The 16,004-nt window shown below is 38.0% G+C and overlaps 1 protein-coding gene across 2 annotated transcripts in view; it reads right to left on the bottom strand.

The window, feature by feature from the left end:
• Positions 1 to 10,368: 10,368 nt before the first annotated feature.
• Positions 10,369 to 16,004, bottom strand: part of BMP5 (bone morphogenetic protein 5) — a gene marked incomplete at its 3' end in the record, with an annotated part of 58,737 nt that continues 53,101 nt past the window's right edge. The window contains exons 6-7 of one of the 2 annotated variants that reach the window (XM_080616048.1): positions 14,073 to 14,183; positions 10,369 to 10,518 (exon numbers count right to left, since the gene is read on the bottom strand). In XM_080616048.1, coding sequence (XP_080472174.1) covers positions 10,369 to 10,518; positions 14,073 to 14,183 — 261 coding nt within the window. The remainder of the gene's footprint in view (positions 10,519 to 14,072; positions 14,184 to 16,004) is intronic. The other variant, XM_080616049.1, reaches the window with a different exon arrangement.

Below are 16,004 nucleotides of genomic sequence, written 5' to 3'. Positions count from 1 at the left end.
TCACTGAAAGACCCTTTGATTCTACACCTTGGCTTGCTTGCACTGTTCATGTCAAAGAAGAAATGCAAAGAAAAACATACACCTTAAATTGCCATTCAGGAGGCATTGCAAAGTTGCTTGGATCTTTCCAGCTCACTATTAAGACCCTCAAATGATCAGCGTCATTTTCACATATTTTTACACCATATAGTGTAGTTGCATGTCAAGATACAGGTTCTGACTAATTGCCAATGCTATTGCAGATGACCTGGAAATACACGATACTACAATTGCACTGCCTCTGGAGCACATAAGCTCAAATATCTACATAGAACTACTGTGCTGTGTCACATAGAAAGCAGTCTTAGAAGCACTTCCTTTTTTCTTTCTAAGGGAAAAAAAAAAGAAAAGGTTGCCCAACTTTTCTTAAACACAATACTAAATTTTCTGCAATGCAAAAACATTGAAGTATGACTGTGAAGGAGAAAAAGCTGATCTTGAGCAAACAAGAATATAATTACCAATAAGGCCAGATTGGACAGGGCTCTGGGCAATCTGCTGTAGTGGCAGGTGTCCGTTCCCATGGCGGGGGGTTGGAACTAGATGGTCTTTAAGGTCCCTTCCAACCTAAAGCATTCTGTGATTCTGTGATTCTACAAAAACATCTGGTTGCATGTAAATAATCATGCTAATTACCGACATAGCAAATGGGTGATTAGAGATGTATGACATTAGAGTAGTCCACAGGAAAGCTAATTGCAGTAATAGATATGATGGGTGAGATGGATTCTTCTGGCTTTGGGCAATAGCAGGTACTAGATTATAGAGACAAAGGAGGAATCATTAAACAGAAAACACCACAGATGGGTTTTACTGTCTGACAGAACTCTATTCCTTGCTAGAAAAACCATAGTGTCATTTTTAATATTTAGAATTTAAAGAATTAAATTTACATAATGAAAATCCAACTGGGTAACAGTGTCCTTGTCATGATCTGGGTACATTAATGTAAGAGGTTGCCATTCCTGGCTACACTTCAGTAGCTTTCTGAAGGACGTTACTGTATGGAGCAAACTTCTAGTGGAACAATCGGTTTGAAAAGTTGCAAAAATCATATTCTTGAGATGAGACAGCTTGATTAGCCTGAAATTGCTTAAATGCTCAAGCAGATAGCTCTCCTGGAAGTCTGATGGGTCATAGTTCTTGGAGTCAGGGCAGTGCCTTGTAACTAATGACTGTAAGGAGAGGGATATAGCAGCTGTATTACCTTGCTATCTAATTTTTTAAAAAATTAAAATATATGCATGTCACCTGCTTCCTGCCTTTAAAATTATTATTTGACTCATTCCTTGCAGCTTTTTCAACAGCAGAAGTTATTTGAGGGAATAGATTCAGAGGAGTGAAAGCAAAGCACTGTAAGAAGCATTTTGCGATGCTGCTTAGTTATTCTAGAGGAAATCCAGAGGCATGCTACTGCTTCTACTGCAGTGTGTATTTACATCATGGGAAAAAGTAGGAGAATGGTAAAAAACTTAGAGACAGTCAGTGGAAATGGGGTGTAACGTGATTGAAGAGAGGGGTCAAATTCTTTTCTGCCAAAAATGAGCAAACCTCTGTGAAAATGTCAGTGAAGCTTCACTCAGAAATGTCAGGAGAAATTTTAGCTAATGTGGGAATTTCACAATGAATACTTTCCTGTTATTGAAATGGGGCTATACCTTTAAGCATTTTTCTGATTAAATGCAGGCATTATCAGTGCTCCCTACCATACACCATTCCATGAGACACCTTTCCTGTCTCCTTGCCTTGGATACAAGGATGCAGAGCTGCCAAACAGCCCTCATATCTGAACTGTGTCAGAGAAGGGAACCCTGCAGCTTCAAGGCTCCTTGCCACAAACGTGGGAACTTGCAGTCCCCTGGGTGCTGGATCCTCATCAGCATATGTATGTCAGTGCCCCATGGCCACAGCTCTAGGCTGGCAGGGCGTTTGGGAGGAGCAGGGACAGCCTGGGCTCCCCTGACCCTGTGTCCACTTCCACAACACTGGTGCGGGCTCTGCAGATCAGCGATGATCTTAAAACATCTTAAAATCTGTTTGCATGGTATTTTTCAAACTTCTAATTGAAGTTTGGGGATTTCCACACTCAGTTCAATTCTAAAGCATGAAATTCTTTCGCCAGAATTTGAAGTCATGACCTTCAGCCATTTTTTAATTTTTGTAGGTGGGTGACAGGAAAGAATAAAAGCATAAGGGCTTGTTTGTAAGGAGAGGAAATCCAATAATTAAGCAGTTAATTTTATCCTGGCATGAATAGCATTCTCCTTACCTCACTGACCAATACAGATAAACAGAAAGAATCAGAAATATGTTTAAGAGTATTTCAATGGCACTGTTAATTTTATAGATTTTATATTTACACCAACGTATCAGGGGATAAAAATCTCATTCTTGGATATATGTCCTGAGCTAGGCAATATAGATCCTGCTAATCGGCAACCTTAATTTGAGCTAAATTAATAGATTTCAAAATATGAAATGTAACTAGCCTCAGTAGTTTGCTAAAACTGTTTCTTTAATGCAAATCTGAGTTTTTTACTAGCTATATCAATTCAATCTTTTCAAAGGAAGCAAATTCTGATTTTATTTTTTTTTCCTTGCTAAATGCACTGATACTTTCCACAGGAAGGTTTTGTGGAACTCTACCCACATATTTTATCTACAAGAATTCATAGCAAGACAACAAACAAATAAAAGTCCCAAATGCATGTGGAAAAGAAAGAAAAAGTGAGCAAAAACATTTATCAGAGATTCACATCCCAATTAAACAAATAACTGACTTGGCAGGTCTTGCCTTTGTTCCATACCTGCAGCACAGTTTAGGAAACAGCATTCCCTGTGGGAGCTGTTGGTCTTGAATAACAAAACAGATAACATGCTGAGAAGGCTGAAAAGAGCAGTTGCAGAGGTTAAGGGAGAAAAACTTATTTTGAAAAGGAATCCCAATGGTGGATATATAATTGGCCTGAATAAAAGGAAGTAACCTTTCTTGTGGCAAGTTAATGCAGCAACCAAGAAGATAATCAGGTATGAAAAGCTTTGTTTTCCAATTAGATCAGTTTAGGGAGTTTGATATATGTGCCATGTTTCTTCTCTACCATGTCTCGTTCAACTTCTGGTCTCTGTGCAGTTGAGTAGCTCTGGGTATGAGCCTGGATTTCTCCTTTGTGGAAGGACTTTTGAGGGGTAGATATATCAGAAAGAGCCCCCTCCAAATTTTCTCCTCACAATTTAATTAAAGAGCTTTCTCATTTTTATTAATGTTTCTGCCCACAAGTCCATTGGAAACCTAGAGGAGACCAAGACAATTTATACATAGAAGATCCTGCTCCCCTATCTCTGCTTCACTATTATTGTCTGAGAGAGCTGTTCCCTATCTCCAGCCGACATCTGCCCTGAGATACCCTGCTACACAAACATTAACACAGTCTCAGTCTTAATGCTTTGCTGAACTTCCCACTGAGCTGGAGGAAAATGTAAGGAAGAAAAGAGCAGGATGCATCACTGCTTTCAACTCCACTGATACAGATTTACAATGATGTTGAAAAGATGGTCAAAGATCTGCTTCAAGAAGATCTTGGTTGTTGCCCTAGAAGTATCTTTAAAATATAACCTCACTCCCGTAGGAAAGGTGTGACCTGAACCCTCCACATGCCTCAGTTTTATCAGTCACTGCCCAGATTTCCACAAAAAAATCATGAAACTAGAAAAATACTTGATAAATCCAAACTATAGGTTCAGGTAACCCCTGAGATTGCATATCGTCCATTAAAGTTATGAGCTGCAGGGATAGGAGTATCAAATGTTTGCATTGCTCCACAGTGAGGAACAGGGATTAGAGTACTGGGACACCTCCTCTTCTCTTAGTCAAGTCTCTCCACTTTTCTGCAAAATAGCAACATGAACAACACATATTTTTTTAAAGCATTAAAATATTCTAAAGTAATGAAAGTATCTATAATAATAACAATAAAAAACCCTAACAACACCAAGAACAACAACAATTGCAACAACAACTGCAACAACAACAAAATAATAATAATATTAGATTGCACCTATCGGAAAGCAAAATGTGCAGGAACAGAATAGAAAGTATTTAGCTGGAAACATAGCAGACAGGAGAAAAGTCCGTGTCATGTGCTGTAAATATGGAAAACAGAATACAAAAAGCCCATTTAATTCACAGGAGATTCCCGATCCCCCATGTTCTATATTTGGTGTTCATTTATTTGAATTAAGATGGCAAGAAAACCTCCTCTTGCTGCTTTTAGTTGGATTTTTAGTTTAATTTTCTTTTGGTTTTAATCAAGCTGTTGCTCGAGCCATGTGAGTAAGAACTCAGTAACACATTGTAAATCACAGTTAGCAAGTTCTGTGACTGCAGATGAGATAGTAAAAGATAATACTGTATAATACACGTGGCTGTTTTGTCATTCAGGCTCCACATGTCAGATTCCCCTTATGCAGAGCTGAATGTGTGAGCAAAAAAATTGGTGGAGATTGTAAAGAATATAATTTTAAAATCCGGGTTATTAGAATCCTTTGGTTATTATTGGAACAATCCAGAATCTTATGCCTAAACCATTGTTTTAACCATCTTTGAGTGAAGTCAATTTAACCATGAAACTGTTTCAGAAGAGGTGTTGACAAAAAAACCCAAAACCAAATAAACCAAAATAATAAAAAAAAAGAAACCAGAAGAAATACACAGTCAGCAACCCTAGTGTCTGACATGAAGGGGTCCTACAAGGATGCTGGGGATGGACTATTCATCAGGGACTGTAGTGACAGGACAAGGGGTAATGGGCTCAAACTTAAACAGGGGAAGTTTAGATTGGATATAAGGAAGAAATTCTTTCCTGAGAGGGTGGTGAGGCACTGGAATGGGTTGCCCAGGGAGTTTGTGAATGCTCCATCCTTGGTGGTGTTCAAGGCCAGGTTGGATGAGGCCTTGGGTGCCATGGTTTAGTGGAAGGTGTCCCTGCCCATGGCAGGGGGGTTGGAACTTGATGATCTTAAGGTCCTTTCCAACCCTAACTATTCTATGATTCTATGATAACAAAACATTTCTCAAAGTTTCACATCCCAATTAAACATTCCAGTAAAACCTTTTCAACAACATAACATTTTAAAGGTGTGATGAATTGTCACTGACTACAGACCAGACAAGTCAACCAGACAAGGTCTATAGCAGATCCATTGTCCTAAATATACTTTGTAGCCTTTGGAAAGAAAGAGATGAATTGCAATCCAAAAGAGCAATTTCTGTGTTATCACTAAAAAAATCTGTTTGGGAGACTGCAGTATAGGTGTAAGTATACTCATGTATATACCATTTATTAAAATGAGGGCCTAAATTGTCTGACATTGACTCATAATACAATGACTAAATATTTTTCTATAGTTGTACAGGTATCAGTATGCAAAACAAACAAATTCTTTCTCCTGTGCAGCTATAAAGGACTGGTTTCTTCTGATTTCCTATTCTGAAAATACTGGAGCTCCTCATATGGCTTCATTTACATTACCTACCTATTCACTCAACACAAATGCACATTTACATAAAAGCCTAAACAAGCCACTGCAGAAGGAGTCCTAGAGTTGTAAAGGATATGTCAGTCAGGACAGCCCTTCAAGACAGATACACAGCCGGCAAGGAACGATCATCCTTTCTTTGTTTGAAGACATAGAATCATAGAATAGTTAGGGTTGGAAAGGACCTTGAGATCATCAAGTTCCAACCGCCCTGCCATGGGCAGGGACACCTCACACTAAACCATGTCACCCAAGGCCTCATCCAACCTGACCTTGAACACCGCCAAGGATGGAGCATTCACAAACTCCCTGGGCAACCCATTCCAGTGCCTCACCACCCTCTCAGGAAAGAATTTCTTCCTTATATCCAATCTAAACTTCCCCTGTTTAAGTTTGAGCCCGTTACCCCTTGTCCTGTCACTACAGTCCCTAGTGAAAAGTCCCTCCCCAGCATCCTTGTAGGCCCCCTTCAGATACTGGAAGGCTGCTATGAGGTCTCCACGCAGCCTCCTCTCCTCCAGGCTGAACAGCCTCAACTTTCTCAGCCTGTTTTCATACGGAAGGTGCTCCAGTCCCCTGATCATCCTCGTGGCCCTCCTCTGCACTTGTTCCAACAGTTCCATGTCCTTTTTATGCTGAGGACACCAGAACTGCACACAATACTCCAAGGGAGGTCTCAGGAAAGCAGAGTAGAGGGGCAGGATCACCTCCTTCGACCTGCTGGTCACGCTTCTCTTGATGCAGCCCAGGATACAGTTGGCTTTCTGGGCTGTGAACGCACACTGAAGCCGGCTCATGTTCATTTTCTCATCGACCAACACCCCCAAGTCCTTCTCTGCAGGGCTGCTCTGAATCTCTTCTCTGTCCAACCTGTAGCTGTGCCTGGGATTGCTCCGACCCAGGTGTAGGACCTTGCACTTGGCATGGTTAAACTTCATAAGGTTGGCATCAGCCAACCTCACAAGTGTGTTGAGGTCCCTCTGGATGGCATCCCTTCCCTCCGGCGCATCAACCGAACCACACAGCTTGGTGTCATCAGCAAACTTGCTGAGGGCGCACTCAATCCCACTGTCCATGTCACCGACAAAGATGCTGAGCAAGACCGGTCCCAACACCGATCCCTGAGGTACACCACTCGTTACCGGTCTCCAGTTGGACATTGAGCCATTTACCACAACTCTTTGTGTGCGGCCATCCAGCCTGTTCTTTATCCATCGAGTGGTCCACCCATCAAATTGATGTCTCTCCAATTTAGAGACAAGGATGTCATGTGGGACAGTGTCAAAGGCTTGTCTTCCCAAGATATCTCTAGCTGAGTTTTGTGGTGATCAAATAAATCACCATCTTGTCAGCTACCAGACAGCTTTATATTAATTCAATTTTTAGCTCAACCTTATATCAAAAAAATGGCTAGTGCAATCCAAATGAGCATGGTCTTGACTATCAGCAAGCATCTCTCAACCCTGCTCCCTAATTAATGAATTTTGAAATCTTTGGTCAAAACTTGAAAAACTTGACCCTATAAATACTTTGTGGAAATGGGCATCCAGAAAGGAGAGATGCCCATCGAGTGATCTAACTGAAGGAAGACTGTTATATACGTCACAGCTTAGCACATCAGAGAACTTAACTTATAGATGCTTCACACTCCAGTCAGTCAGAGCTTGTCTTGGACATCAAAATCACAATCAAAGAACAATGCACTTCTAAAGGGAAATGAAATCACTGCTGCTATACTATAATCTCTCAGCTCTGACTTACACTGGGTGAATACTCCTAAGCCATAGAAGTGGTCACTAGCAAAATCCTGTAAACATGTGATTTTGGTCCCAGAACGCACAACAATGGTGTTAATGTTATGAATAAGTTAAAGCTTGAGAATCTCTGACCCATACAGTAACATTAATTCCTTATGCAGTTTCTTCTACTTTTCTGGTTTTCAGCCCTTTAGACTCTTTCCAGTTGTTAAAGATGCAGAAAGCTTAAACAACTTTAAAAAAAAATGAAAGCTGTTGTGTCCTGAATGATAATGGAATGGTCTTAATATCTGTAATATATAGCTAAAAATATGGGTATATATTTAATATAATTACATACACATTTTATTACATATTTGTGTGTATATATTATGCATAAATATATATATAAAATAACAGGTATTCAATAAAAGCAAGTAAAAGAATAAGAAGCACTGTGTTAGGTACTACTAGATAAGAGTTTACCTGAAAAAGTCTACATGAAAACACATATATATACACTTATCCAGAGCATGCAGAAGGTGTGGTGCCACTATTCTTCCTTTCAAACAGAGGAATGACCAGTTAGGAATTTATGGAGACTTTTAAACATTATTTCTTCTTTCTAGTATATTTGGAGTAGAGTATTAATATTTGGAGGTATCATTTGAAGACAAGATTTTTATTAATAATGTAGATGATTCACCACCTGCATTTTAAGAAGTAACAAAAGTTTGCAAAATAGCTGTACTAAAAAGTGAACTCTAACAAAATCCATCCACAGCCATTGGTTGTCTCTTTCTTCTACTTTTAAAAGAATATATGAAGTCAGTGTCATTCTGTCACATCTCAGAGGCAAAATCACAGCAGAACAAAATAGTATTACAGGTTTATTAGGTCTCAAAATATAGAAATATATTCCAACAGCATATTTTAAAGAATAATATAACAATAATCTTCAGTTTCTTATTCTCAAAATGGTACACCATTATTTAAAAATATATTACTTAATGTACCCAAAATGTAGTCTCCATCAAATTCCATCTAGAATAAATTGAGTTAAAGAAGCATATCCACCTACCCAACTTGTACAGAAACCAGGAAATTTTTTGAAGACAACTCAGTAATTTAACAGTTCCAAAATGGTAATTCAGCTGAAGACATTGTATACACCCTTGTGCATGAACTGCAACTAAATGTAGATATCTAAGTAATGTCAGTATAAAATAGAAATGGAAGTGGAAAATGGAACTGTTGTGTTGAGGGAAAAGAGCTCTGAAGACTGAAATCACAATTGTTAATTTTTTCAAACTGAGTGTATGCATAAGAGATATGTATTACTTCAATAGCAAGATAAAATAAATCAGTTTCTGCAAATAAAGGCAGTTGCACATTCACATGCATACACACAGTCACGCACATGCTGATATTATCAGTCTGTAATAATATGAATTTTCTGAAATATGCTTTAAATAACCAGAGAAGTCAGAGTTTATATGAATAAACTAAGAATAAATTTATATGTCCTATTAATTTTTAACAACTCTCTGAGAACTCTTTAAATGCAGCATTTTTAATCAAGGCAATTTATAACAAAAACATATTATAATTAGTCATGTAATAAGAGAAAGCAGGATTTCTATTTTCTCATTTTCATAACACTAAAACAAAGCTGTGTCCAAAGATACTAAATGTGGTTAATTAAAAATAAGCATATGGGTAGTGATGATGGAAATGATAATTTGTAATTAGTTGTGCAATTCACAACCACAGGATTTCATATGGAACCAAAAATTTAGGGAGCTTAAAAACTATTTGTACGGATTTAAGAATTATCAAAGTTACAATAGTTAATGCTAAAAAAAAAAAAGGAAAGATATCTTAAGTGTCATGATTTAAGCCAATCGCCACCTGAAAGAAAAGCAGATGAGTCAGAAAGAAGGCTGCAAATTACCCAGTAGCTCATTTTGAACAGCTTTTCATCTTTGCCTGAAAATGGCCACCATCAGGGACAAGATTTTTGATTAAAGAGGTGACAACTGCTGCATCCCCTGTACCTTCTCTTGCATACTCAGAAAACACGTCCAAAAGTGGACTGAAATGAAGTAAAGCCCTTCCATGCCTTGTCTTCTGTATATTTTGTATATATAGTAACTTGTGTACACAATGGGAAGGCTTATATGGGGTTTTTTTGTTTGTTTTTTACCTTGTGCTGTTATTATAAAAGTATTTGCCAGGATGGTGTAGTATATAATAGACTGATATGATTTGAGGTAAGAATGTTGTAGTTCAATTTTTAGTGTTAACTTGGAAAGTCATAGATGGAGTTGAGACTCTGTCTCCACAGAATTCCTGAAGCTTCGAGCAGTTTGCAAACTCTGCAGTTCACAAGCCAAGAAGTAACACACTCCTCCAGTTACAGTCATCTTGTTAAAGAAAATAGTTATAACTATTATGTGCAATCTTTTCACTTCTATTTTCTATCTATTTAATTACTTAAGCACTGTTCAATATTTTACTTTTTCTAATGGAACAGAACTTCTAAAAGAAAAAAATATGTTTAGCCAAGCAGTTTTGTTTAGTTTGGGGTTTCTTTGTGTGCTTTTTTCCAAATAAATACCCTGCCACAGTTTTCATTGGCAAAAGATGACCAAATGTATTTTAGTTCCTTTAACAATATGAAGCAGTTACAGAAGTTTGGAGTTTCTAGCTTTTTTTAAAAAAAAAAAAAAAGAAAAAATATCTATACAAAGTTTTTACTTTAAAATATTGAAAGTAATGCAACAGATTCCAGTATGGTCAACTGAAAAATTAGTTTGTGAAGTTCTACTGCATAGTGAGGTGACCCATAAAATAAATGGTTCTGAAATTTTGCTCATACAAAAGAAACTATATACTTTTAAATAAATAAAAGCTACTATATACATTATACTGTACATTTAAATGAGAGATGACATGAAATGGAATAAATTTAGGGCTGCCTTTTCATACACAAGACTCATATCTTGACTTTATTACAATTCTGAATAAAACCCTCTGCTTTAGATTATTTCTTATTCTAGTGGCAGCCACATGAGCGCACCACCATATTCCTGTATTTTTTTAAAATAACATTGGAACTGTCATCAAAGTAGAGCACGGAGATTGCATTCAGTTTTGTTGGTGCACAGCATGGCTTTGGTACATGATCAGGGAACATCAAGTGAACCTGAAAGACAGATAAATACATAGCTCATATATCAAACAGAGAGGTACAAGGACAACGTCAGTGCAAAACATGCCTTTGCATTTCAGAGTGTATTGTGGTCACAGATTTTCCTTCGTTAGCAACTTTAAGGCACAGCTTAAGTCCAGAACATTGCTGATTTCAATTGCGTGGGCAAAGTTATACAATAGTAGCAGATGGAGAGATAAATGTGGAAGAGCAGCCAAGACAGAAAGCTGCTTTTCAGATGAAATTTAGGAAAGAGTTGGAGTTAGGTGACTGCTCAGGAAAACATTCAAACATACCGTCAGCACCATCTCTGCTGAGGACAGTGCTTAACATGCAGCACAGGCTCAAGTCCCAGGTCTCACCAGGACCCCAGCACATGCTAAAAGGCTTTCCTGTGTCAGGGTCTCAGCTTGGAGGAAAGTCTGTTGCAGCCAGCAAAGACTCTGCAGGCAAGGGCTCATGATTAAGCTGTTTTCAGTCTATGAAATGGTAAAATGTGGCTTCTCACAGAGCACGAGTGCATTTTAAGGTCTTATCTAGATATCGGTGGATCCAATTCTACTTCAACTGAAGTCAATTTCAATCCTTAAGGTGGGTGCTGGCTGGACAGAAGGTTTAAGGAAAGGGCTGAAGCAGAGAAGATTATGTTTACTAGGCTAAAATATATCAATGAAAGGTTAAAGAGAAGCAAAACAATTTTGAAAAGCATCCCAGAACAAATGAGATCTAGTGGCAATATCTGAAAAAGGGGGAAATACAAGCTCTTTGTACTTGAAAGAAAGTAGGATTTAATATTCTATGCATGCTGAAGACTTGGAAACTGGGGAGGCCAGAAAAAAGGGGGTTGTAATAAAGAGAGCAAGAGATTATTAAGGCATGGATGAAGACTTCAGCAGTAATAGGTTTCATTTGTGTGTTAAGTCTCTGTAAATCTGTTAGAGCCATCTGTCTTGCAGTGATATAAGCCCAGAGCCCTTGCCAGACAACAGAGAATAGTCTATCAGGAAATAATTTTTACATAACTGTTACCATGAGAAGGTCTTTTGAAATGAGCAATAATAAATCCTGAGGTAGCAGTTCAGTAACGGTTTAGACATATATTTAAAAACAGTTTACTAAATGAATAGCAAAGCACTGGAGAAGAGAATGATTGTGCCTTGCCTAGGCAAATGCTTACCCTGCCGTGACCCACTAGCCACTGCCTCCCCAGCTGGAAGCCCCATGGCTCTGCTAGCCCCACATAACAGCAATGCTCACAGCCTTTTCAAGAGTGAGCCTGGAAGTAAGTGCAAGTCAACCTGCTGATCCACTGGCTCACATGACTAGGAGGTCAACACTAATGCAATTAAATGCCGTCTGCCTTGTATTTATATGTATCCATATAGTATCTCTGCTTAAATTCAGTCTCAGAAAAAGGAGAGGGAGAGGTACTGGCCCAACATTTCTCTTATTCTTATTACAAAAGAAAAAAAAGTCAGTAAAGTTTGGAAAAGTACCAAGGAACAATCATTTCTAAAACCAAAGAGTGGGCTTTTTTAGAATGGTGTAATCAGTATGGCTGGGAGATGATTACATTTGGATTAGGGTGGGGTGTGTAAATAATTGTTTCCCAAGCCATCCCCATGTGCACACCTTGTGTAAATCTGAGTTTTGTATAATTTAAACCAGAAAGCATTCAACTACTGTTATCTCATCTAATTTATGCGCAGCTAAAATTTAATTAGCCTCGTGATTTTTTGGCTGCAAAACTGAATGTATGTACAGTACATGCAGAGAGAGACACAATTCCAAAAAGGCCATAAAAAGGGGGAAAATTTAAGTATCCAATTTAAAAAATAGGACAAACTGCACAAATTTCTTAACAATTGGAAATTACCCATTTTTGGAAAGCATAGACACAAGAAAAAGTAGCACTGGGCCACTTCTTACTCAACAGCCCATAATTGCAGGAGAGAACTCTAACCCGGGGATCTCACTAATATTGGCAACTTTTCTGGACAATTTTTTTGCATTATTCTAAACTATTGCTTTACTGCCTTATTTCTTTTCAGTTCAGAACTGTATATATGCTGTTCTTGTCTCCTAGGCTCATTGCTATATGCCTTGCCAACTGGAATTTGCTGTTCCTTTTCACCTGAACCCCTTTCCACACTTCTATTTATTTCCAGCCTCTGACATTTTCCCTTCTTTTTGTAAATCTTGCTGACTCAAATTCTGGTATACAGGAATAATGTTGCATTGTTGGCTGGACTTGGAGAAGGTGCATAAATGAAAAGGTAAATGGGAAGGAAAAAGGTCTCAGCTTAGGTTTTAAAAACGTCCCTCTCATGAAGACACAACTGGCAATTTTCACAAGCAGATATTTTTTTCTTTTTTCTATCAGAAAGAGATTGAACTTTCTTTGTTTCTGGGTTTTTTTTTGGTGTGGAGTTCTTTTTAAAGGGGTGGAAGGTAGTAGCTGTACCCTTTTCTAAAGGAGGAAAGGCTTTTCAGACCAGATTTTTTATGTCAAAATCAAAAGAAAAAGATCAACATCCAGGGACAGAATCATCAGCACGGTCAGATGGTCAGAATATTTTCCTATCATCATTTTAAAACAGAGGGAGCCTTAAACCCATGTTTCTCTAATTACAGTCGAGTGTCTTGACCTTTCCAGAAACTAATTAAGGATGACAACCCTTTCCTGTTCTGATTTTGTACTCCCACTCCCTCTTTGTGTAGTATCTCTCATTCCTCTGCTTCTTAATCATTCTGCTAATACTGATGCTGTTCAGGGTCAGTTCTTCAGCTGGCACAGCTGAAAAATCATGACCAGACATCAGATTCACAAAATTACATTCAGCCATAGTCTAAAGGTTTTGATTTCTGTACCTGAATGCTGCTGGGGTAGAGGAGGCCTAGAGGGCTGCTTCAACTAAGATCATGTTTTTGGCTGCTCCAGCTGATGCACAGGACTAACCTAAGAACCAGCAGAGGCAGAAAGCTGGCTACAAATCCCCTTTTACATGTACTAGGCAGAGCAACAGATCCAGATACACTTATTCATAAGTTGCATTTGTTAGCCAGGCATGACTGAACACAATTTCTTACATGCAAATGCATCTGCTTACAAAGCTTTGCATTAAGTTACAGTATGAGTATCTCTGCCAACAGCTGACAACAGAGGTCCACATAGTAGCCAAGTGTCAACATTTCTGCAAGGTATAACATGTAGATGTTAACATGGAGCTTCAATAAACTACAATAAACTCTTGGAAGTGGGACTAGGGGGCCTCTTTGATTCATGTCTACATGATTCTCAAGTAATATGACACATTCTTCTCATGTGTTATTACATTTGAAATGGAAGGAAAACCTACCACACAGGCCACTCTCACAGAGTTCGTCTTCTCTCCAGCATAATCATCATAGCGCGTCTCTGAAACGGGTTATCATTTACCCAGAAATAATCAAAATCCAACAGTAATAAACAGAAAGGAAGAGACAGCCCCTGTGCCAAGACACTTAAAACTGCAAAACAGGCAACTACAACATAGGCAGAGGCATACCAGAGTCTGAACAATGGCGTGGTTTGTTGCATTCATGTGAGCATTGAGGGGGAAAGAGCACTCTCCATCGCAGTAAAATGCAGCATAACCCTCCGGTGCAATAATCCAATCCTAAAATAAAAACAAATAAACACACTTTTTTTTTTTTCCTCTCACTCAGAGATTTAAAACTATATAGAATCATAAAATCAAAGAATAGTTACGGTTGGAAAGGACCTTAAGATCATTTAGTTCCAACCCCACTGCCATGGGCAGGAACAGAGCACACTAAACCATATCACCCAAGACTCCGTATCAAACTAACTAAGACTTACCCAAGGACAAAGTGAACTCCAGACTGTGGCATGTGAACTTACTTTTTTTTTTTTTTTTTTAAAAAAAAAAGGATTTTTTTTAAAAAAGATTTTTTTTAAAAAAGATTTTTTTATTTTTAAAAAAGATTTTTTTAAAAAAGGAGAGAAGTATTTGCTTTGTTCATGCAAAAATCAGATTAAAATTAAATTGAAGTTAGAAACCTGTATTGAGTACCAACTAATGAGGCTATAAGGGAAATTAAAGGTCCAAATATGTTTGTTAGAATACTTTTCTTCCCAGACCAAAAATCTTAAGCACTTCTTGATGCAACAAAAGTAATTACAATGCATCTTCTTTCTTCAGCATGCTCAATGCCATTAACTGTTCTATTGCATGAGACTGAGGGTTGTTAGAGATTACTTGTTGGAATGTCACTGAATCATACATTTTGAGTATTTCTAGCAACACAGCATGGGAAAATATTTTAAAATGTTGATGAAAGCTATGTGTTCAGTTTGCTGAATTCCTTCTTTACTAGGAAAAGGTAATGTAGGTGCTATGGGAAGGATAGAGAGGCTCAAGTGCCTACTTCTTGGGTTTTGTTTCTTTTATTTTTATCTCATTTCACCCTGAGTTTCACTGATCAACTATTGTACAGTGTAGCTTTGACTTACTAATAGAAACTTTGAAATCTTCAAGTTGTCTTTTTTCTTTTGGGGTGGGGGCAAGTTTTTCTTTTTTCTATGGCCACCTTGAATGACTGATCTGAGAGCTTTGCACATCTTGGGGCATATCAAAATTTACTGTTTCAGAAAATCAAAAAACTTGATACCTGGAAAAATCTGTGATCTACAGAGGGAGAATGCCTCACTTGTTCGGTAGCCCAAGTTCAAGTCAATAACACAAGCCTGCTCTGTGGCTGTGTACAGGGTGATTATGCTCTGCCGTCTTGGGAAAATAGTCTCTGCCTACTTCTTCAGGCTTCTGTGAGGGTAAATATGCTACAAAATATCAGGAAAAGTAACGAGACCATATGAGAATCTGAGCTAGATAAGGAAAAGATGAGCTGTCACTAAGGAGACAGTACACTTGTTCTGTTCCTGGAGAATCGTTTTAAAGTATTCAAAGAAATATGAAATGCACAGACAGCCATCTCTGAGTTCTTACCTGCATATGCAGTATGTCTAGGTTATAAGTTGCTGATGGCCTTCCTGTTCTTTCTTTATAGAGAGATCCTTGCTTTCTGGAAAAAAACCCTAGATTGATCTCTATTTTCTTTTCTCATAATGCCCTGCTTCTGTCTTTAAGACCTTTTACTACAACTACCTTTTTTTTTTTTTTGTTACTGTATGGCAGAATGAGTTTTTCCCAGAAATTATATAAACTTATCTATGGTGTTATAAAGACCACTGAACAGTAATCAATTTCTAGTTCCCTACAAACTCTAGCCCACTGAAATTTCTCTGACCTGCAGTAGACAGAACTGAACCAAGGAAAATTCAAGTGCGAATTTCAAAAGTTCCATTGCTCATTGTACGGATTTTGCTTTTATTTACTGCAGATCTATTAATATCTTAAGGAATAGTTCAGAGTATCTTTATGTGAATGAATCCAGATTATAAATCCATTAATGTAGGC

This window comes from Psittacula echo, assembly GCF_963264785.1.
Source record: "Psittacula echo genome assembly, chromosome: 4".
Lineage (NCBI taxonomy): Eukaryota > Metazoa > Chordata > Aves > Psittaciformes > Psittacidae > Psittacula > Psittacula echo.
This window is presented reverse-complemented; position numbering and strand designations above follow the sequence as displayed.